This window comes from Rana temporaria, chromosome 3 (assembly GCF_905171775.1).
Source record: "Rana temporaria chromosome 3, aRanTem1.1, whole genome shotgun sequence".
In the NCBI taxonomy this organism is placed as follows: Eukaryota; Metazoa; Chordata; class Amphibia; order Anura; family Ranidae; genus Rana; species Rana temporaria.
In genome coordinates this window covers 120,861,043-120,885,922 of record NC_053491.1, presented here as the reverse complement: position 1 = coordinate 120,885,922, position 24,880 = coordinate 120,861,043, and the positions used below count along the sequence as shown (strand labels likewise).

General features: G+C 42.9%; 1 protein-coding gene across 1 annotated transcript in view; it reads right to left on the bottom strand.

Moving 5' to 3' along the window:
* Positions 1-24,880, bottom strand: part of LOC120931681 (store-operated calcium entry regulator STIMATE-like) — a 104,640-nt gene that overhangs the window by 11,840 nt on the left and 67,920 nt on the right. Inside the window, exons 5-6 of the mRNA XM_040343344.1 lie at positions 5,207-5,319; positions 1,715-1,798 (exon numbers count right to left, since the gene is read on the bottom strand). Of these exons, the coding sequence (XP_040199278.1) occupies positions 1,715-1,798; positions 5,207-5,319 (197 nt within the window). The remainder of the gene's footprint in view (positions 1-1,714; positions 1,799-5,206; positions 5,320-24,880) is intronic.

Below are 24,880 nucleotides of genomic sequence, written 5' to 3'. Positions count from 1 at the left end.
ACCTAAAGGGAGCTGACATACCAAGTGTGAGCTGTGTGTACTGCATGCGCTGCACAGCTAAAATGAACTTCTCAGTTACATCAATGTGTTGAAACAAACAAAAAACTGTCACACTGCAGGCACACTGTGGTTCTGAAAGTTCCTACTATACTTTTAGAACTACATTAGGAGATGGAGGGGTTGATGTTGGCTCCAAATCCAGCAGGAATCAAAGCCTCTTGTATAGAAGAAAGAGGCTTTCAGAGAGGTGCAGAGTAATTTGAAGTGTAAAAACTTTCACACTTTGGCAGTTTTAATTGGAGAATATTGATGTTCTTGACAGGTTTAATTTTGGATTTTGTTATGTATTGATGTGATCATTTCTTTGTCCATTTATCAAGTTTATACTCTTGTTATGCAGTGTTTGTTTGCCCTTTTCCAATACTGTGTTTGTTAAAGATCCTGTCCTAATCACACAGATTATGAAGACTCTGATCCTGAATACTATACAGGCGACGCCATCATACCTCAGTAGCTGCAGAGAGAAAATAGTGCTACAGTTATAATGGAAATCTTGTGGCGCATGGAGAGTAACTAGCTTTAGTACACATAACCCACTGGCAGAGACTGGAGCGGAAAAAAAAACAGTCTACAAAGTCCATGAAATTCAATAGTCCATAGCCATTGGGAGGGGGGGAGGAGAGAGAGAGCGAGAGAGAGAGAGAGAGAGAGAGAGAGAGAGAGAGAAAGAGAAGACTGGAAGGCAGGCTACGTGCCCAGAGCTTACAATACCAACCACCCCTACAACTAAAGCTTACTTTTTTAAAGCCTTGCAGTAAAAAAAAAAAAAACAGCACCTAAAAGTGACTGCTGACCTCAAGCTAAAAGACAAAATACTAAGTACAACAACAATAAAGGAAGCAAAGTGGTTGATTGCTCAAAAAGCTAGCAATCAGAATTAAAGTGGGTTTCCCAATGGACCCTAACCTCTCCCCATGACATTTGTCAGCTTTTCCTAGAGCTTAGCAACTTTGGGAAAGCTTCAGTTTGTAAAGAATACCCCATCAGGTGCAAGAAAAAAAACATATAGCATTTTTGCTTGCACGTGATTGGATGGTGAAAATCAGCAGAGCTTTACCACAGCTCTGGGGAAAATGAGTGCAACGGCATTGCAAAATGCACATTTTATTTTATGGCTTCTCTGTGCCCTCATTTTTATAGCGAGATGGCTGTCCTAACCAAAAGCCCCCTTACTGACCCTTCTAAATCCTGCTTCCTCGAAGTTCAAAGGCCATAGTGTAAAAAAAAAAATCTCCCTTGGGAATCGGCACATAAATTCACTGGGACCATGAAACTCGAACTTCCAGCATTTGCCTTGAACTCATGGCAACCCGAACCTCATCTCTACTAATAACATGTAGAAAAATGATTTCAGAACCCTTCAAGCAGACCACAGTTTACAAAATGGCAAGCAATTACTGGCAACATAATAAATCTAAATAGACTAAATGCTAATCATTAGGTTTGATATAAGATACCGAAAAAGCAGAGACCAGGGATAATGACCATCATTACTAAGGTATAAATATGTGATATCGTATGGTAAACCGTATTAACTGACGCAACATCTTTTGTGACTGCATAGACACTGTTCAAACACTTTCCCAGGGTAAAAGGCTTAGAGAGAATCCTCTAAATAAGGGTATTATTATGCAATTACAAGTACTGTACTCACATTGACTATAAAAGGCACCACCAGCATTACCAGGACGAGCTCCAGCTTGGGATCTGGAATGTAGTCCAGCAGAATTTCCTGAAGCTGCACAGAGAAAACACAAAGAGCGAGGGATATAGTCTGTACAAACAGACCTGTCACTTCAGAGCTTTCCCAGCCAGAGTCCAAACATATTTATTGGAACGTTAAAATGGAGATACAATAACATATTACACAGTAGAATGGAGAATAAGGACACATTTACAGCAGATAATCAGCATCCCATATACACAAAGCCAGTTCATAGACATCTGCTGCACATTAGGTTTTCAAGTGGCCCCAAGTGGCTCATGTGTAGAACACACTATAATCTGACCGATATTTTATAAAACTGGACACATTTATTTATTAGCAGGGGTGGGTCTACTGCCTATGAAGCACCACAGGGATCCATAGGGAACAAGACAAGCCCATCAGGGCACACTGTGGAGCCAGGTGGTCGGGATGGAGGAGAATACTTACAGACCAAAAAAAAAAAGTGGGGAGGCTTTTATGTAGTTACCAGGGGAATTCTTCAGAAGAGAACTATACAATCGTAAATGTGTCATATTCCATGCATGAGAGGAAGGGATGATGGCACTCCCAAAACATTAACTACTGCACCCTTTGATGAGAGGAAGGGATTGTGGCACTCCCAAAACATTAACTACTGTACACTTTACACCTGAAATAATTCACTTTAACAGCATCGTTGCCTTTCTTTTTTTAACATAACGCTGTAAAGAATGGATGATGGTATTGATGGAGTAATGTGGTGCTGCTTAAAAAAGTGTAAGTTGACCTTTTCAGAAAAATTGAAAAGGTGAATGAACACCCTACTCCCTCTCCTCCACCCCTTCTGTACTTTTCTCTGTGAGTGATATACAGTTTTAGAGTCCACACAGCCAGATGCGGCAGTTTAAAAATGGCGCTCTTCTTCCTCTTCATTCCCTAGGAATGCCGGAATGGATCCGAGCAGTTCTGATTGGTCAGCCAGAACGGGATTGTAAAACTATGAATCACCCATGAAGATAAATGCAGGGTAAATCAGGGGTTTGTGCAGGCTGTAAGGTGTTTGTTCACCTTTTCATTTTTTTTATTAAAAGATGAAGTAACATTTTAACTACATATTTACATCTCTAAAAGTGGAACCTCTGCTTATCTGCTGCCTCCTCCCGGTGGCACCTTTCAGGAGGGAGGGGGGAACGGGTACCTGTTTTTGACAGGTACCCTTCCCCACTTTTGGGAGACAGCGCCGCCTAGTGGCCTATTTAAGACCATGACATTAGTCTAGTGCTATCCCCTGAGGAAGTCACTTGGTGTGACGACACGCTTAGGGACCAGGAGCACTAGAGCGCACATGCCTGGACGGAGGGAGACGAGCTCGCTGCTCGTGTCGTACTGTACCCTGTGCCCATTTTTAAATGGGAGTTTATTTTTTACTTATTAAACACCCCTTTTTACTGCAGTATTGTGCTATGTGGCTTCCTTTCTCCCCTTACATCTACATCCGCTGAGGAACTCATCCGTCCATACCTGACCACCAGGAGGAGGAGGAGGAGGAGGTAGAAAGGAGACTTCTAGGAATCCACACAGGATCATTTACGAACTTGGCGTTCGTTGGAGATAGGCCCACTATTCATGGCCTCCATGTGAGTGCATGTCTATGTGATTCATCAATTGTATCCGAAGTGCCCTCACAGTATTATGTCATTATTGTCTTACTGTTTCCTTCATATGTCAATCTGATGCGGAGCCTTTCAGCTACAAGTTCTGCTGCATCTGCTTGAGCATACACCCATGGTGTTTTTTTGGCTGTCCGTGCTATAGCCGTGAGGAGAGCATGTAAGAATCACAAGAGGTGTTTGCACTGAAGTTTGTTTCATCAACACTGGATTTTGGACTTTCCGTGGGAGCACTGCTCTACAAGACTTAATCTTTGCTTTATTATTTTTGTTAATTTAAATTTTTACAATTATAATTAATATTTTTTCTTTTCACTCACCATACGTGTTTGGTATTTCACTATTGTGTGGTATTTCCTGTAAGGATTTATTTATTGGTGCCCATTGTGTTTATGCATATGGTTGTTTGAGCATTTTTTGAGTTTGCACGATTAGTTCATGTTGGTTGTTAGGCCCCGTACACACCATAGAATCCATCCGCAGATAAATCCCAGCAAATGGGTTTCAGCGGATAGATCCTATGGTGTGTACACGCCAGCGGATCTTTTTCCGCGGATATATCTCCCCTGGGATGGATTCCAGCAGATCGAATATTTGCTGACATGCAGAACATATCCATCTGCTGGAGTCCATCCCAACGGATGGATCCGCTGGTCTGTACAGACTCACCGGATCCATCCGTCCGAAGGGATCCCCCGCATGCGTCGTAATGATTCGACGCATGCGTGGAATTCCTTATACGACAGCGTCGCGCACGTCACCGCGTCATGATCACGGCGACGGCGCGACACGTCATCGCCAGAGGATTTCGGCGCGGATTTCAATGCGATGGTGAGTACACTCCATCGCATTAAAATCTGCTGAAATCCTCGAGAGGATTTATCCGCGGAAACGGTCCGCTGGACCGTATTCGCGGATAAATTCTATCGTGTGTATGGGGCCTTAGTATATCGTTTTTTTCACCTACTTCACTATATAGGTTTTATTGCCCTTAGTGGTTCACTCACTCATATAGTGAGTCCTGTACCACCTTCCTGTTTATTTTTTTAGTTTACACAGCGCAGATACCATCACCTATTCCATACACATATACAGTACATTTTAAAAGTAGTGTACATTTTTATTAAGCTGATATGTTAAGCCCATATTGTAATATTTACAGTGTAATTTCTGATGTGACTTACACATAGAAAAATAATAATAATAATAATAATAATTTATCCATCTATACATCATCCATTAAACATATTGTTACATTTCACATAATTTGCATCAAGTAGTTCTGTTTAACAGTGAGATTCTTCTAGACTCTGCAGCCAGCACTTGTCTGAGGTCTGCATCCTTATTTAATGTAAATGTTAGAGAGGGCAAAGGGGGCAGGGTTACAAAATAATTTATGGAATTTTATTTCCCGTTGATAAGAGTTTTAATGTACACATATAAGTTTTAATCAACCATATTTTTTGTAGTCACAGAAAAGTCAATTTGAAAGTCTACAGGAAACCAAGTAAAACCAGTCCCAGAGCATACCCCTGTACACTAGCTATGCAATGCCCAGTTATGGCTTAATGCTTATTTAATGGAATGCAGAACTTTCTTTTAATAGCACCCAGTGATGAAAATGTGTTTATATATCTACACGGATTCACTGCTGGCTTAATCCTATAAAGAGAGAAGCGGTATATACATTTTACTATTTATAATGGATTCTTCTGCTCACTGTAGATCTAGAAGGAACGGGATAATGTCCATTAAATATAGATTTTTTTCCCTACTTGTCAATGTTTACCTTTGTCCATCCTGGAATGAGGAGTACGAGGCTTATTATGGTCTTCTCCACAATCATTATTAAGAGGTAAAGTATACATTGCCCAAGCCATGCAGCTGCCTGTGGTGGGTCTCCTAGAAATGAAATGCATACCAAGTTAAAAAGAGATAACGTTATTTTAATACTATTGTTTTATTATTATGCTACAACTGCAATGCAACGGAGATCGAGTCATTTGAACATATGAACTGTAATAAACTGTCCTACAAAAAAAAAAAAAAAAAAGGAATCATTATTTGCAAAATGGATGTATTCTGAAAATTCTGAAATTATGTTCAATTTATGCCATGTTTTGATTAATCAATAAAAATGTTAAGGCTTATACACTCAGCATTAATATTTGAAAGCGATCTAACCTGAATTTACAATATTGAATAGATTCATAAACCAGGAGTAAGTGATCTTAAAGTTTATGTTTTTATTTTATAAAAAATAAATTCTACTAAAATTACAAGCATGTTATACTTACCTACTCTGTACAAGGGTGTTGCACAGAGCTGCGCCGGACTTTCTTTTCTCTGGTCCTCCGCCAACACTCGGGGCTCCTCCTCTTCTCGGTCAGTGTTGCCAACCTACCAGATTGAAATTTACTGGCACGAAACCCTAAATTTAATGGCGCAGCCACATTTTTACTGGCATTTCACAAAAGTTTCTAAATTACAATTTTAGGTGGAAATTTCAGTATTTAGGCTACAAACAAGTACGCTAGGGAAATAGCAATGTGATTTAAGGTAAAAAAATATTTTTGATATAATAAGGGCAAACTATCACATCACCCCCTGCCTCCATCCCCCTCTGCCACCAACACCCCCTGCCTTCATCCCCCTCTGCCACCAACACCCCCTGCATTCACCCCCCTCTGCGGTGCCACAATCTCCCCCTGCCTCCAATCTCCCCCAGGCCCCCTGCCTCCAATCACCCCCTGCCTCCATTCCCCTCTGTGGTGCCGCCAACAACCCCTGTCTCCATCCCCACCCTCTGCGGTGCCATCATCCCCCTCTGCGGTGCCACTAACACCCCCTGCCTCTAATCTCCCCCTGCCTCCATCCCCCCTCTGCGGTGCCACTGCAGCCACCATCACCCCCTGCCTCCAATCACCCCCTGCCTCCAATCTCCATGCGCAGTTCCAAGCCGAACCGATCTCGGCTATTTTTACTGGCACATTCCCACAACCGCAGACATTAACGAACGGGGGGAAAAAAGTGCCCGTCTTTACGAACTGTCCGTAAAAATACGGACGGCTGGCAACACTGTTCTCGGTGCGGCACCAAAGTTAGTTGCTGCTGGCTTGATCCCAAGTGGGGCTGTGTGCATGTTATGACACACACAAACACACACAGCATGGCTCATCCTCCAGCCCCCTCTCTGCTCACAGAATAGGATTGCCAGCAGCTGGCATCTATTGCTGCCTCTGTGAGCAGAGAGAGAGGAGAGAGCTGCTGCAGACTGGCACAGTGTGGGATCGAGGTACAGTGCCTTGCAAAAGTATTCACCCCCCTGGGCGTTTTACCTATTTTGTTACATTACAGCCTTTAGTTCAATGTTTTTTTCATCTGAATTATACGTGATGGATCAGAACACAATAGTCCAAGTTGGTGAAGTAAAAATTAAAAAAAAAATAGATACATAAAACTATTTTTCAGAAATAAAAAAAATGATAATTGGCATATGCGTATGTATTCACCCCCTTTTGTTATGAAGCCCATAAAAAGCTCTGGTGCAACCAATTACCTTCGGAAGTCACATAATTAGTGAAATGATGTCCACCTGTGTGCAATCTAAGCGTCACATGATCTGTCATTACATATACACACACACCTTTTTGAAACACCTAAGAGGCACCACTAACCAAACACTGCCATGAAGACCAAGGAACTCTCCAAACAAGTAAGGGGCAATGTTGTTGAGAAGTACAAGTCAGGGCTAGGTTATAAAAAAATATCCAAATCTTTGATGATCCCTAGAAGCACCATCAAATCATAACCAAATGGAAAGAACATGGCAGAACAGCAAACCTGCCAACAGACAGCCGCACACCAAAACTCAGAGACTGGGCAAGGAGAGCATTAATAAGAGAGGCAGCACAGAGACCGAAGGTAACCCCGGAGGAGCTGCAGAGTTCCACCGCAGAGACTGGAGTATCTGTACATAGGACAACAATAAGCCATACGCTCCATAGAGTCAGGCTTTATGGCAGAGTGGCCAGAAGAAAGCCATTACTTTCAGCAAAAAACGAAATGACATGTTTTGAGTTTGCGAAAAGCCATGTGGGAGACTCCCAAAATGTATGGAGGAAGGTGCTCTGGTCTGATGAGATTAAAATTTTACTTTTTGGCCAAAGAAAACACTATGTATGGAGCAAACCCAACATGACATAACCCAAAGAACACGCATCATGCTGTGGGGATGTTTTTCAGCAGTCGGTACTGGGAAACTGGTCAGAGTTGAGCAAGCAAAACTTGAACCACGCGGTGTGATTTGAGGCTAGGACACCTTCCAGCAGGACAATGACCCCAAACACACTGCTAAAGCAACACTTGAGTGGTTTAAAGGGGAAACACGTAAATGTGTTGGAATGGCCTAGTCAAAACCCAGACCTCAATCAAATAGAAAATCTGTAGTCAGACTTAAAGATTGCTGTTCACAAGTGCAAACAATCCAAAAAGAGGCACATCTGAGATGACGTGGTGCACGTGAAGCACGCACGTCTGAGGGAGGGCTTCCCCATGCTACGGGCCTGAGCCGAGAGCGGAAGACGGAAGGAGGGAGGGAGATCCGACAGCGTCTCGGCAGCAGCAGCAGCTACGATGCAGAGCGTGAGTCTGCGGAGCTGATAGGGGCTGAGTACGCCGGACTCCCGACACGCTGCTACACGCCGCTCCCCAGGAACGCCGCTCTCCAGGAACCCAGCCTCCCCCTAAACCACAGCCCCCCCCGAGGAGAAGGTAGGCACGGCATAGTGCAGAGGAAGGCACGGGCGCCTCTATTCACAAAGCAGCCGACCGTTACACCCTCTGCCTGCCGTGACATTTGCTGCTTTTAAACATACAGCTGTGCAACAGGGAAAAAAAAACTCACCTCCCAGGTAATGTCAATCCTTTGCTTATCCTTCTCCTATCAAAATGTCATGGGACTAGGGAGGTAAACCTCTGGGATCAACTTGGGATTGTGCCCTGACAGCAGGATGAGGGGGTAAGAAAACCAAGCACACCACTGTAATGAAAGGCTCATCCTATATGCAATTCATGCAATTTAACAAGAGCAATTGGTTATGGTAATAGTTTGATCTAGTCTGAACTAATCTGTACAATACTGTTCTGGGCATTTTGCGAGGCTCAGCCGTCCAGCACCCTTTAACATACAACTTATAACCATTTCACAGTCTGTCTCTGAATGCACCATAAGAAGTAAAAATCCACGGACGGTTAATTTGTATATTAATAATATCCCATAAATATTGAGGACATCAGCAAGGGAGTGCGGCTGTACGGGCCCCGGCTGATTAGAGACAATATATCCCCCTTGGTGCCAAATACCGTCAAAACACAACGGGTAGGACCTGAAGCACGGGTGGAGATATTGGCGCCATTCATTTACTTACTTTTTTAATCTTCCCAGCGCTTTGCCCTCCTCCCCCCACCATTTGACTGTGTGCCTACGTTCTGAGCTCTGTCTGGCTTATTACATTGGCTCAGTGGGGGGTAAAACTTCCCCACTGAAGCACGCATGTGCGCGGGAAAATCTCCCATGTCCATAGTTTGAGAGAAGGGAGAAGACCTCGTGGCCCTCTAAAGCGTCAGTGTAACCCCCAGAAGGAGAGGTTAAAGCTGCTTGGTATTATCCTCCCTTCCCAAATTAATATAAAACCATTGCCTAAAAAAAAAAAAAAAAAAAAAAGGGGGGGGGGGCGGAGAGGCGACCACCTGCTGTTCAAACTGGGGAAACGTATCAGAGGGACAAAGAAATACAATATGAATAAGTCTACGAGGGGGGCTGCCCCAAAAAACCCCAAAGATAATCCCCCCACCAGTACGATCAGGCACTACATGACATCTGAGGGGAATTCCAAGAGCCCAGGCCTGCTAAAAAAAACAGAAAAAACTAGTACTACTAAAAAGGGTGCAGGGGGGGCAGTCACCCCAATCACGGACACCTCAATAGAAAGTGAACACGAGGTTAGTCAAAAGGACGACCCTAGACTGGACACTCATATCCCCACAAGGGGGGAACTGGATGGGATGTTGGGAAGAGTGGAAACAGCGATAAAAGAAGAAATTAGCGCATTAAGAAAGGATTTATTCCATTTGTTGGAACGGGTGGAGGAAGTGGAAAAAAAATGGAAAAACAGGACTTAGAATTAATGGACCTAAAAATCCAACATCAGACGATGAAACAAAACCAGAGGTGGTTACAATACCGACTAGAGGACCAAGAGAACCGTAACAGAAGACAAAATTTAAGGGTGCGATCTATTAAGGAGGAGAAAGGGGAAGACTTGAGAAAAATTCTTAACGACCTATTCCTCCCCCTCCTCGATAACGGCACGGAGGGCTCCCTCAAAATGGAACGTGTACATCGTGTAGGAAAGATGAGAGAGGGAGAAGGTAGATGGCCTAGGGACATTATTGTGAGGTTCAGACACTTCGAAGACAAAGATGAGATCTGGACAAAACTCAGGAGAAAGGCCCCCCTACGCTATGACGGGACTGAGATTCAGATCTTCGCGGACTTGGCTTGGGAGACTCTGGCCAGGAGAAGATCTCTTAAACCTCTCCTGGAACAGATGCGCCAGCTTAATATCAAGTATCAATGGGGTTTCCCGGCATGTCTGATCGGCCGTAAAGAAGGGATTTCTGCAAAGTTGATATTTCCTGAGGACTTGGTAGGGTTTTGTCGCAAATTGGACATGCCGGTGTTGGAGATCCCAGGATGGGATGAATAGTTCATTTGTTACAGACCGCCTCTACAAGCGGTGTAACGAAGGTTGAGTTAGGATGATTAAGGAGGAAGGGGGGGTAAGGGGGGAAGGAGGGAGGGGGGGGACTGAGATTGAGAAGGGGAGTAAGGAGGCCAGGTCCGTACCCTACCCATGTAAGATCAACCCCCAGAAGAATACCTCGGGGGGGGAAATGGGAGGGAGGGATGTTTTGGAGGCTCTACCTCATCCATGAGAACCGACGGGTAGGGGAGATCGAGGATCCCTACGGTTCAGAGGCGATGGATAGGCCTAGGTGGGGGGGGGGACATGGGAAGGGGGGGAGGGAGGGAGGGAAAGGGGGGCGGGAAGGGGATCATGGCTCCCGGGATCTACCTGTAAAGTCCTTTGTGTCAAAGGAGGTGATCTAGTTATCAGAAATGACAGAGGTAAAATTTCTATCCTATAATGTAAAGGGATTAAACTCAGTAGGAAAAAGATTAAAGGTCTTAGCAGAGATCGAACAACTTAGAGCGGATATAGTCTTTATTCAGGAGTCCCACCTGACTCTGGATACAAACATCAGGCTTTACTCCTCGGCATACCCTACCTGGTTCTACGCTGACTCCGTCTCGAAACGCGCAAGGGGAGTAGCGATCGGGCTCATAAGAGGGTTTGGGTATACCTTGGAGGCAAGGTTGTCGGATCCAGAAGGGAGATTCCTGTTTCTTAAATTAAGAATCGATAATATTATGTACACATTAGCTAACATTTACTCCCCAAACGTACGTCCAACTCAATATTTAAACAAAACCCTGGGAAAACTGAATAATTTTGCCGAGGGTTTTATAATCCTGATGGGTGATTTAAATTTTGTTTTGAACCCAACCGATGATAGTACGTCCCGTGGGAGGGAGACAGAGAGTGGGCATCTGCAGAGAATTAAACGTAAGCTCCAGGAATGTCAACTAGTGGATGTTTGGCGAATTAACCACCCAAAAGAACATAATTACACGTTTTTCTCCCCCCCCCACGGGACGTACTCTAGAATCGACTACATCCTAGCGGACCACAGGCTGATTGACTCCATCATGGAGACGGAAATTGGAATTATGACTGTATCAGACCACGCTCCGGTCTCTATGAAAATTACTTTAGCTAGACAAAGGAGTCAGCGGCCGATGTGGCGCCTGGATGATAGCCTGATCCATGAGGAAGGTGGGGGAAGCAGGGTAGAGGCAGAATTAAAACAATTTTTCCTCAGGAATGATACAGAGGGTATTACTAGCGCAACCCTTTGGGAGACGCACAAAGCGTACATTAGAGGGATTTTAATCGCTGAGGACGCAAAAAAAAAAACGAGAGAAAAAGAAATACTATTACCCTGAGGAAAGAGATAGAGACCTTAGAACGCGAACATAAAGCGCAGGGATTTAAAGAGACTTACCACAAACTAATTTTAAAAAGAGATTTACTTAAAGAAATCATGGACCAAGAAGCAAGGTTTAAACTAAACTGTATATCTAAAGAGAGATATTTATGGGGAAATAAACCAAGTAAACTTTTAGCTAAAATGGCCCAAAAAAAGAAAGCCAGGAATTATATTGAGAAAGTCAAGGGTAAAAATGGGGAATTAGTTTATGCAACAAGTGAGATTGCGGATACTTTTAAAAAATATTATGAGGATTTATACACCATAAAACACCCAAGACGGCAGGAAGGGGAAAGGGAGACTGAGACACGTGCGTTCCTTGATAATGCAGGACTTCCTAGATTAGAGGAGACGGAAAGCCTTACCATCGATCGCCCCATAACTGAGGAAGAAATAAAAAGGGCCATAAACTCCACTAAGGGTGGAAAGAGTCCGGGGCCAGATGGGTTTTCCACCTTCTATTACAAGAGATTTAGTAACATTCTGATACCGAGGCTGTGTAAATATTTTAACGGACTGGGGACGGAATTCAAAACTAGCAGGGGAGCTACAGCTGCAGTGGTCGCAATAATATTAAAGGAAGGCAAGGATAGCTCTCTCTGTTCGGGATACAGACCTATTTCTCTGTTAAATACAGATATTAAATTCTTTGCAAAAATTCTGGCGGACCGCCTGAAAGGGGTTATGCACTTATTGGTGCACCCCGACCAGGTAGGCTTTGTCCCCAACAGAGAGGGCAAAGATAACAGCCTAAGGGCAATCCTTTTACTCCAGACCATAAGGCAGAATGAGCCCCCAGGTCTACTCCTGTCAGTCGATGCCGAAAAAGCATTTGACAGGGTAGACTGGGGGCTCATGATGGAAACCCTCACCGTGATGGGAATAGGAAGTAGGATGTCCAGCTGGATAAAAACATTATATCACCACCCTACCGCACAAATAAAAATCAATGGCTCTCTATCAGAATCTTTTGTGATGAAAAACGGGACAAGGCAGGGATGTCCACTATCCCCCCTCCTCTTTATTCTATCCTTAGAGCCGTTGCTGGCCACCATTCGCAACGATTCGGATATCAACGGAGTGAGAGTGGAAGGGGAGGAACATAAACTATCGGCCTTTGCCGACGATATATTATTTTACGTAACCAACCCAGTTAAATCTATCCCCAACCTCACCAGAGTATTGCAACAATACGGCGCTATCTCCAACTTTAAAATTAATGTAACCAAATCAGAGATCTTGAATATTAATTTAAATAAAAGAGAGATAAATTCGGTTAAGGAAGTATGCGCGTACCCTTGGACCAAAGAACTCAAGTACCTAGGAATAAAACTTGCTAATACAATACAGAAGATGTACAAAATTAACTATATCCCCTTATTAAACGAGATCAAGAATGAATTAAAAAAAACGATAAATAAACCCATATCTTGGTTTGGACGCATAAATATGTTAAAGATGGTGGTAGTCCCCAAGATCCTCTATAAATTCTTATTACTCCCAATTGCTCTTCCTCAGCAGTTTCTGAGAATCCTCAACACCCTGTTACTAAATTATGTGTGGAAAAATAAAAAACACAGACTATCCCTCTCCATAATAAAACAGGGTAAGCCACTTGGCGGCCTGGGAGTCCCGGACATTAAAAGTTACTACAAGGCGGCGGTCCTATCGCGGGCGGTAGAGTGGGCGAGGGATAGGACAGACAAAAGGTGGGTACAAATAGAGAAGGCGCTAACAAACAATAATCTGAAAAATCTTATTTGGATCCCTGCACAATACAGAGCACTAGATCACAGAACACACGATATAACACGAGACACTTTAAGAATGTGGGATAGGACGCAGGCACAATTAGAAGGGAAATTTAATTCCCCATTAATGAATTTAAAAGAAAACCCCTACTTCCCACCCGGGGAAAAAAAAAATAGGGGGGAATTGGATAAGGAGAAGCACAGTGCACTTGGGTGATATTATAAAAAACGGAGAGATAATGACCTATGGAGATTTGAAAGCCAAAACGGATTGTTGGAATCTGAATAGGTGGCATTATCTCCAGTTGACTCACTTTGTGCGGCACCTCCCCCGTCCATTACGGACGGAGGCGGAGCTGACTTCACTGGAGAAAATGTGAAAATCTACAAATTCAAGGGGCACCATCACTAAATTGTACGGGTTACTGGTTAAATTGGGATCTCAGGGGGAAGCACCTTTTATAGACAAATGGGAAAGAGAGTTGGGGGTTATGAGGGGGGCAAATACTGTTTCAAGGATTACTAAATTAATTCATACTTCCGCGACAGATATACGGACAGCTGAAGTAAATTATAAGTGCCTTTCAGGTTGGTATATTACCCCTGATAAGGTAAATAAATTCAAAGTAGGTTATACCGCAGACTGCTGGAGGGGTTGCCTAGAAAGAGGAACGATGGCCCATATATGGTGGCACTGTCCTAAAATTCAAACGTATTGGGACATAATACTGAGCCAAATAAAGATTATAACGGGAGAGGAGACCAAGAAAGACCCATGGGCCGTCCTCTTCCATTGCAGCCAAGAAGGCGTAAAAAAATACAAGCAGTCCCTACTCCCTCACCTTTTAAACGCTGCCAAGAGACTTATCCCTAAAAAGTGGCAGGAGACGGAAAGCCCACATATTTGGAGTTGGATAGATGCAGTGGAGGAAACATATAGACTAGAGGAGCTAAGGGATGGATATCTGGAGAGGAGTACTGAACATAGGGAGAAATGGGGAAAATGGAAGGAATATAAAAAAACATGGAGCTATGCGGAGAGAGTAAGGGTGTGACTCCGTGGGGATGGCGCCATTCCCTGCTCCCTCTTGCATTTCTGTTTAGTAAGATATAGCACTTCTTCCCCCACCCGCATCTCCCCTAGCTGTGTTTGACCTACTCCTCTCCATATCTCTACCTTTTCTTTGGCCGAATAAATGAGGTCAACCTCTTTTGTTCAATACTTATTCTATGGTACTGTTTTTTCACAGGACGGGCAGGAGATTCCTGGGAGCCATGAGGGGAGGGAGGGGGGGTGTAATTATCTAAATGTATTTATACAAATATATTTAAAAAAAAAAAAAAAAAGACAGTGAATAGAGTATATACCACACATGATGCAAACCGTAAATAGAGACGTAAGAAGCTTCGGAACATGAGTCGGTCTCTAGTATATTGGAATTAAGCTGAGGTGGTTAAAAAAAAAAAAAAAAACAAGTGCAAACAATCCAACTTGAAGGAGCTGGAGCAGTTTTGCAAGAAGGAATGGGCAAAAATTCCAGCGGTAAGATGTAGTCATCTTATAGAGACTTATCCAAAGCGACTCGGAGCTGTGATAGCCGCAAAAGGTGGCTCTACAAAATTATTGACTATAGGGGGCGGCGAATAGGTATGCACATTGAATTTTTCTGTTATTTTGTCCCATTTGTTTGCCAAAAAAAAAAAAAAAAAATCATGATCTTCAAAGTTGTGGGCATGTTCTGTAAATTAAATGATGCACATTCTAAGACAATCCATGTTAATTCCAGGTTGTGAGGCAAAAAGCACGAAAAATGCTAAGGGGGGTGAATACTTTTGCAAGGCACTGTAGGTACAGTGCCTTGAAAAAGTATTCATACCTCCTTGAAATTTTCCACATTTTGTCATGTTACAACCAAAAACATAAATGTATTTCATTGGGTTTTTTTGCGATAGACCAACACAAAGTGGAACATAATTGTGAAGTGGAAGGAAGTGAAATGATAAATGGTTTGAAAATGTTCTACAAATAAATATGTTTAAAGTGTGGCATGCATTTGTATTCAGCCCCCGAGTCAATACTTTATAGAACCACCTTTGGCTGCAATTACAGCTACACGTCGTTTTTGGGTATTTCTCTACCAGCTTTGCACATCTAGAGAGTGACGTTTTTGCCCATTCTTCTTTGCAAAATAGCTCAAGATCTGTCAGACTGGATGGAGAGAGTGTCTGGATATCCAATTTTCAAGTCTTGCCACAGATTGTCAATTGGATTTAGGTCTGGACTTTGACTGGGCCATTCTAACACATAAGTATGCTTTGATCTAAACCAGGGATCTCCAAACTATGGCGCTCCAGCTGTTGCGGAACTACACATCTCATGAGGCATTGTAAAATCCTGACATTTACAGACATTACCAGGCATGATGGGAATTGTAGTCCCTGAACAACTGGAGGGCTGTAGTTTGGAGACCCCTGATCTAAACCATTCCATTGTAGCTCTGACTGTATGTTTATTTTGGTCATGCTGCTGGAAGATGAACCTCCGCCCCAGTCTCAAGGCTTTTGCAGACTCCAACATGTTTTCTTCTAAGATTGCCCTGTATTTGGCTCCAACCATCTTCCCATCAACTCTGACCAGCTTCCCTGTCCCTGCTGAAGAAAACCATCCCACAACATGATGCTGCCACCACCATGTTTCAAGGAGGGGGTGATGTGTTCTGGGTTATGTGCAGTGTTAGTTTTCACGCCACACCGTTTTGCTTTTAGGCCAAAAAGTAAAATTTTGGTCTCATTTGATCAGAGCACCTTCTTCCACATGTTTGCTGTGTGCCCCACATGGCTTCTTATGGCTTTCTTTTATCAATGGCTTTCTTCTTGCCACTCTTCCATAAAGGCCAGACTTGGAGTGCACGACGAATATTTGTCCTGTGGACAAATTCTTCCATCTGAGCTGTGGATCTCTGCAGCTTCTCCAGAGTTAGCATGGGCCTCATGGCTCCTTCTCCGATTTACCACTTCAGCCCCAGAAGGATTCACTCCCTTAAAAGGGTTGTAAACCCTCCTGTTTTTTCACCTTAACTTCCGTCAGTCACCGCCCCCCCAGCCCCGTTTCACTCACCTGAGCCCTGGAATGTCCCATGGCGAGGACACGCTGTCTCTCTGCCCAGGGTTCTCGGCTCTTGATTGGATAGATTGATAGCAGCGCAGCCATTGGCTCCCGCTGCGGTCAATCAAATCCAATGACGCTGGTGCCGGGTGGTATTTGATCACCTATATGTTTTTTTTGCGCTATAAATAAAAAAGAGCAACATTTAAAATGTATGTATGTATGTATGTATGTATGTATGTATGTATGTATATGTATATATATATATATATATATATACACACACACACACACACACACACACACACACACACATATATGTATATACACACACACACACACACACACACCCGTATATACTCGAAAATAAGCCAACTTTTTCAGCACATTTTTATGATGCTGAAAAAGCCCCCCTCGGCTTATACTCAAGTATCCCAGTGTCATGCTGCAGTCAGCGGCCATCCATTGTAACAAAGCCCCGCCTCCACCTCGTCTGTGATCGAGCATCCATGTGTCATGCTGCAGTCGGCGGCCTTCCATTGTAACAAAACCCCGCCTAGTCCTCGTCCTTGATGGACGGAACACTGAACACTGAAATAATGCCGGGATAAGTGTTAGCCCGCATTCAGTTTTCTGTAATATAAGGGAACTTTCTCCATGAGCATACAAAGTCACACACCTCCGAGGAAACTACTGTGAAAGGTGTTTTGTGCCACCAATCTAGCTGGACCTTCATCCATCCACTATCGCACCTATGGGCTTTCACGGACACTCTGGTTTGATAAGCCTGCAGTTAAAACTTGCATCACCGTATATGTGTGAATGCGCTAAAGACTTTGCTATAAGTCACTGTTGTATGTACTATTGCCTGATAGGATTGGAACTTTACATACATTATATGCTCTATTATTGGAGACATGGTGGTTTGCCTGTACCACATTTGTTGAAAAATTAACAACCCAAGATACCTGCATAGTCTTGCATTGAGTATTTGCTGTTGGCATGAAGGTAAATGACTAATGTATTTTCACTGCTGGTACTGGATATCACCGCTTTACATATTTTAGTGTTATCCATACTAACAGCTTGTTCATATAGGATGGATTTGGAACACGTTTTGGCAGCTCCCAATCTAGGAGGCCTACCATGTCCCCTCAATTATCCTCTAGCATGTACATATTAGCTACATATGCGTGCAAAGGTGCACAAGTTAGACATATGAACCATATCAATTAAGCTTTGTCCGTGTTTAGGATACATCATTCTATCAGGATATACAGTATCATGATGAATTACAAATGACTAATACCAGCAAGTAATTTCAAATTTTCATACTCATCTTGGATGTACTTTAATGTTTTGTACTTTTCTGAAATATAATTGGAACTGTTCATATGTAGCTATAAAGAAATATTTATTCTAGAATGTTTTAGTCTGATATGAAATAAAAAAGGATCAGATTTAAAAAAAATATATAAAAAATTTCACACTCAAGAGAATAATAAAAAAAAACCCTACTTAAAACATTATATTTTGTGGTCACATGTGCTACAACAGGACTAGTACCACACATATACACATAAATGGAGTACACCCCAACAGATTTGTCAGAAAACCTTTACGTTCCTTATAGAATCAACATTTTCTATGGGTCACTATACTACAAAATATTCCCACAAATGCGGCCCATTAAATGGAACCATTTGTTAATTTGCACACACACAAAAAGTATTTTTCCCTAACAAATTTATTCAAGACCATGTTACAAAAATAAAAATACACCCCAATGAAAGTCTTCGGAGCAAAGCTAAAATTTCAGACAACAAAACCTTTATTAACAAGAATCCAAATACAGGCAAGTCTAATTATCTATTAAACAGGTGTCCAGCAGACAGTTGATTATAAAAGGGCGTTGCTGAAATAAAACCTCCTCCCATTTCATGCTGTCAGCAATGGCACCACATAGAGAAATATCACAAAGCCTGAGAAAGAAAATTATTTCTTTACACAAGAAAGCTGAAGGCTACAAGAAGATAAGCTTCAATACAATACTGTAGCAAAAGCGATACAAAAATTTACCAAATATGGAACTACAACCATCTCACAGAGACATCCAGGCCGAACATCAAAGTTAACACCTTGACAGGAGCGTCTTCTGATCGGAGCGGTTAACCACTTGCCGACCGGGCCATAGCCAAATGATGGCTACAGCGTGGCCGGCTAATTCTGGGAGGGCATACAATGACGTCCTCCCGTGAACCAGCTTCCCTGGGGCATGCATCCGGCAGTCTCCGTGACCACAGGGTTTTCGGGACCCGATGAGTCACGGATCGGGGTAAAGGGCCAATCCCAGCGGCCCTTTATCATGCGATAGCTCTGTCCAATGACTAAGCAATCACTGTCAACAAACCGGCATCATGTCCGGTTCTCTCCTCACACCGATCATGTGAGGAGAGGAGGGCGAAGCTGAAGTGAGAGGCTGCTTGTGTTTTTTTATTCCAAGTGCCCAACACATGCCAGATCAGTGCCCCAGCAGTGCCACATCTGTTTTCCAGCAGTGCTCTACAGCAGTGGTCATCAACCCTGCCCTACAGGGCCCATTAACAGGCCAGGTTTGCAAGATAACTGAAATACATCACAGGTGATATAATTTGCTGCTCAGTGATTGCAGTATTCTAGACTGCATCTCCCCAAGTTGATACATAAAACCTGGCCTGTTAGTGGGCCCTGAGGACAGGGTTGATGACCACTGCTCTACAGCACCCCATTATAAAAATATTACTTATTCAAAAGACTTCTTATGCCTCAAAGAATACAGGTTGGGGTGTTTGCTTTCCAAAATGCGATAAACGGCCCTTCCTATTTACACGGTTTTCAGCTGTGATTGGACACAGCTGATCACGAAGTAAAGAGCCTACGTCAGCCTGGACACAGTGGCTGCGCTTGATGAGCACAGTGGCTGCAATTGATTTTTTTTGTTTGTTTGCGCCCCTCAAAAATGTTGAGCACCAGCCGCCACTGCTTGGCGCGGTCCTTTACAAATCATGAAGGTCATACAAAATACTAGATGTAGTCATTTTTGTTGTGGGGTGTATTCAATTTTGAAACGACTAATTTGAGTAAAACTGAAGATTTTGTAATATAAAAGTTATAATATTAACCTTAATTTCATGAAATGAGCTAAACAAATGTTCTAAAAACTCAGTTTTGTACAAATTTTGGAAATTGTTTTTGTGTTCATTGAGATATTAAAACCTTATGCCCCGTACACACCATCACTTTATGTGATGAAAAAAAACGACGTTTTTAAAAACGTCACTTTAATTGACCGTGTGTGGGGGAAAACGTCATTTTATGTCTTGTAAAAAACGACCAAAAAAAAATTGAAGCATGCTTCAATTTTATGTGTAATTTTTCAAAACGTCATTTTTTACTTCACAGAAATTGACCGTGTGTAGTAAAAAACGTTGTTTAAAACGACGTTTTTTCACCCGCGCATGCCCAGAAGCTACTTATGAAGCAAGCTTCAATGGAAAAAGTGGTGAGAACGTAACCTCGCTTTGCTAGAACATTGTGAGAAAAACGATGGTGTGTAGGCAACTTCGTCTTTGAAAATTGAAGTTTCAAAAACGTCATTTTTTACTTCACAGAAAATGTCGTTTTTTTTCATCACATAAAGTGATGGTGTGTACGGGGCATTACTTTTCAAAAGGGGTGTACCAATTTATGCTGAGCATTTTCACTATATACGCTGAATGTCTAAAATACAGGGCACTTAACCCTAATTCTGGTGTTGGTTACAGCCTGTTCTTAGGAAGAAGTCACGCCTCCAACTATAAAAACTGGTAATTATGCACTTCCCATAAATAATCATGTCAAGCAGAAGTTTTCTAACAAATCAAGCCACTAAAATATATAAAGGGGAATTTAAGCATGCAACGCTTGTTTTCAAGACAAAAAGAAGATGAATCAAAGAACAATTTGTTATTACTATGGGTGCCAGCTCTGCCTCCCCTTGATCTTTTTATTCACAGCACAATTATAGGTCCTCCCACCTCTCTTCATAGATGTATTAAAGCTTTATATAAAGATCAACTACCCATAACAACCAAAAACAAAAAATGAAAATCTATTGTCCCTCCTGACAAGAGATCTACTATCTGGCCACAGCTATGCAAGTGAAATGTAAACAAATTAGAGATCTTATGCATAGAGAGTCTAAATGAAAGACCTCTGTCACCCTTGTAAGGCCTCATGCACAACAGAGCTCTAACACACCTGCTTTACTGGCATTTGACTTTTTTATCTGCCTCTAAAAGCCCCTCCATGTTCACCTATGTGGCCTTTGCATTTCCAGGAGCTAACAAGCAGACGGCATTTAGAGGCAGAAAAAAAAAAAAAAAACAATCACTTGTGCAAGCATTTGGGCTGGGAAAAAAAAGTGCATTTAACTCAGCGGATAGATTCTATGGTGTGTACATTCCTGCGGATATTTATCCGCGGAAATTTCCCAATTCCAGCAGATAAAAATTTGTAGACATGTCTACAAATCTATCCGCTTGAATCGATCCCAACGGATTGATCCGCTGGTCTGTACAGACTCACCGGATCAATCCGTCCGAAGGGATCCCCCGCATGCGTCGTAATGATTCGACGCATGCGTGGAATTCCTTATATGACAGCGTCGCGCTGTCATCGCGAGGGGATTTCGTCGCGGATTTCGATCCTATGGTGAGTACACTCCATCGGATCCAATTCCGCAGAAATCCTCGAGAGGATTTATCCGCGGAAACGGTCCGCTGGACCGTATCCGCGGATAAATCCTCTCGTGTGTACTAGGCCTAAGAGCATTTATGCACTTTAATACATTCTAATGCCTCATTCACACCTCAACATTACGTCCTCCTGACCTTGTTGCCAGCTTGACAGACTCTGCGGATACATCTGCAATATAGCCAATTGCCTTGGAGAGAACTGGAAGAGTCTTTAGAATCCCCTCCCTAGGAGTTCCATTTTCAATATGGTCATGCAGTTGGGAGAGCCAGAACTCAAGATTTCTTGCCACAAAAGTAGTGGCAAGCGCTGGCTTCAGTCTCCCAAGCTCTCTAAGATAATGTTTGTCACAAGAACTTCATTAATTTTTGGACTTTTTATTTATTTATTTGTGTTGTTCACAATGGACTTGAATGTTATTAATTAGATTGGTGCAAAATTTTATTTTCCATAGATAATGTCGCCCTTCTTATCCATGCCATCTTTAAGGTGTTTCCATATCTTCGAAGGCTAATGATTTTTTTTTAGAAACCTTGGAAAGTGGTGCGTCCAATTCAGGATTTTTGTTCCACACTTCCTGCGGATCGTCACTGAAAGGAAACCGCTTCTTTTGACTTGCTGCAAAGAAGGGTTTATTTTCTGGGTCTGCCCATTCATTCTTCAGAGTGTCCAACATCACCGGATGAACTGGGAACACTTTGGATTTTTTATTTCTTAACCTTGGTACATCAGGTCATGTTTGTTTTTCATCTTCAATTTTTAAAGTCTCGTATATGGGCCCAAGCAAATCCTCCACATCTTCTAGAGACAATTTGTACTTGGGTCCCTTTCTTTCTTCTCTCCCATCTTCCTGCTCTGAGTCTGAGCTGTCGGTAGCCATAAACGTTAACTACGCTGCTGCCCGCTTGCTCCCTCACCGTCTCCTGCGACCCTGAGGCGACTTCTGACCTAGGTGAGGCTATGGGAGAGGAACTTCCTGAAGGGAATGTTGGAGGTTTAACCTTTGCAATTAATTTTTTGAGATCCTTAAAAAGGTGGTAGCCATATCATCCCTCACGGATCCAAAAATCTTTGCATAAACTGCATCTGACTGCTTTTTAACTAGTCTGTCAATGCATATTTGGCATAGCGGTTCTGTGTATTCCAAAGACATTTTGGTATAACACTTTGCACACTGCTTTCTGGGAGTGGGCTTTTCTTTAGGCAGTTTAACCTGCCAAAAAGACAAAGAATAGACAGGAGAACGCATGGCAGTGAGATCAGTGCACACTCCACCACAGCAGTATTACAGTGCACACCCAGTGACACTAGTAACCCCCCTGATAAGCCCCAGCTTGCTAGTGAACCACCACAATCTAGCTGCTGTCCCATTACAATGAACACAAAAGGTCATCCACTAGTGCCTACCTGTGTCCTGCTGGTGCATTTGCCTCCTGGAGCTTGGACCGATGGTATGTCAGTAGCACCAGCCAGCCATTCCCGCCCTATGCACGTTTAAGGGGATTGGACCAGCTTCTCCGGCACATGCTGATGACGTTATTCTCCCCCAGAAGTGACGCCCCACATCTTCCGGGTCAAACTAGCCTCCAGCTGTGGGCCCCCCCGCCGGAGCCAGTCTAGGTGACGCCGTATCGGCGTCTATCTCCACGCCTGGGCTCAGAGAGGAAGGGAATCCGGGACACCTCCTGCCTGCTTCAATGGAGGGTTGCCAGAGGCCACACAAAAAAAAAACAACACATCCTCCTCCACATGTGACAATGGCTCCGATGAGTCCATTGTCCCCCTGCCACTCAGAAGCTCTACTCTAGCCACTGCTATATTTGTGGCAGTTGCCCCAGCCAGACCCCAGGTCCTCTGGCAACATGTCTCCTCCGGAAGGAGGAAACACGAAGACTGACCAGAGACCCGAGGGACCACCTCTTAGAGACATTAAAGGCAATGTGCTTCCTGTTTGTGAGGAGGAGCTCCATCTCTCAAGGGCTGACCTGGAAAACGACTGGGGGGGGGGGGTAAGAGTTTTAGTAAGAGCAAAGAATACTTCTGACAATAATATTTATTCAGCAGTCTACTGAGAATGTTTTCATAATTTGCCTACAAAATTGCTTAAACTAAATATACCTGAATATGAGCAATATTCCCTAACATTACTTCCAAGCGGAAAACGTATGGAAATTTCTGTTGCAGACTTTTTTTTGATAGAAAAAAAATATCTAATCCTACATGATCTGAAAGAGAATTTTGTCATTTGTCTGCAAATGCAGCTGCAAAGCTAATGGGTCATTTTACATGATGTAACTTGCATTCTTTGGAGCAAGCACAGAACTCCAGCAAAGAGCTGTCATCTGGTATATGGCCATTCTAATTCCATTTCCATTTCATAGGAAAAAAGCATGAATAAATGCTGCAATCTTCCATAACACATCAGAAAACCTATTCCTACTGTCATAGATCATCATAGAAAAGGTAGACAAGTCCACAGATGTGAGTTTTTTGCAGAATGGATTTTTACCTTCTTTAGCTGCAATTCTTTGGTAAATTATGGATCAGCATTGGGACCTGCAAAGCATTAAATAACTAACCAGTATCTTATTGTTAATAAAAATCCAGGACTGAAAATAAATGTTTAAGGAGGGTCAACCTTTTAACCTGCAAACAAATAAAAGCCCTACATTTTTCGAAAAGTTTATTATTCACAAAACAGATCTCTAAAGTAAAAACAAGTTCTGGTCCTCTCTAAGAGCCGGTTCACACTGGGGGCGACTCGTCGGGCGACTCAGCCGCCTGACAAGTCACGTCCCATTCTATTCAATAGAACCGTTCTAATAGGAGTGACGCAAGTTGCTCCGACTTAGAAAAAAGGTTATTGTACGACTTCGGGGGCGACTTGGGGCGACCTGCATGGACTTCTATACAGAAGTCATTTTGCAAGTCGCCTATGAAGTCGTCTTCAGGACGCCTTGCCGAGTCGCCCCCGAAGTCGTGCCGCCCCAGTGTGAACCGGCTCTAAAGGGTAGATGTTTGTGGTCTGGAAGTGGCTACAATATCTCACGTCTATCAAAATATCACAAATCAGGAAGGCCCAGTAAAATATATAAACACACGTAACAAATGGAACTATTCAAGTGGTTAGAATAATGGCTACAAATTACAAAATGTCAAAAGGTCAAAGAGTGACAAACAAGCTTTTGTCATTGTCAAAGTTTTGTTGTTGTCATTGTACTGGGCGTTGATCCAGGATTGAATATGCCATTTTAAAAATAGCAGAAGCAGGAAAAGGGAAATGAAAGTAAGGCAGGCCATATATTATGCAACTTTCTTTCCTTCAACCACAAGTTTAAAGAAAAAAAAATAGCTTGATTCCCATTTCCCCCACCAGCACAGTCAGTGAATCCCCCCCCCCCCCCCGCTGCACTATTGTTTTCTGACATTGGGTTTTTCCAGCAGCTAGAGCTGCGGGCATTGATCGAACACAACCCCCCCCCCCCCAAAAAAAAAAATTACAGGTTAGTTGTACTGAAGTTGATCAACAAACTGACTTCAGTACAAGTAGATGGATCGAAATAGGTTTGGGTCCTGCTAAACCTAAGGAATTTTGACCCATTCATGGCTGGCTTAAGGAAAGAGTAAACAAACAAAAACAAAAACAAAAAAAAAGACG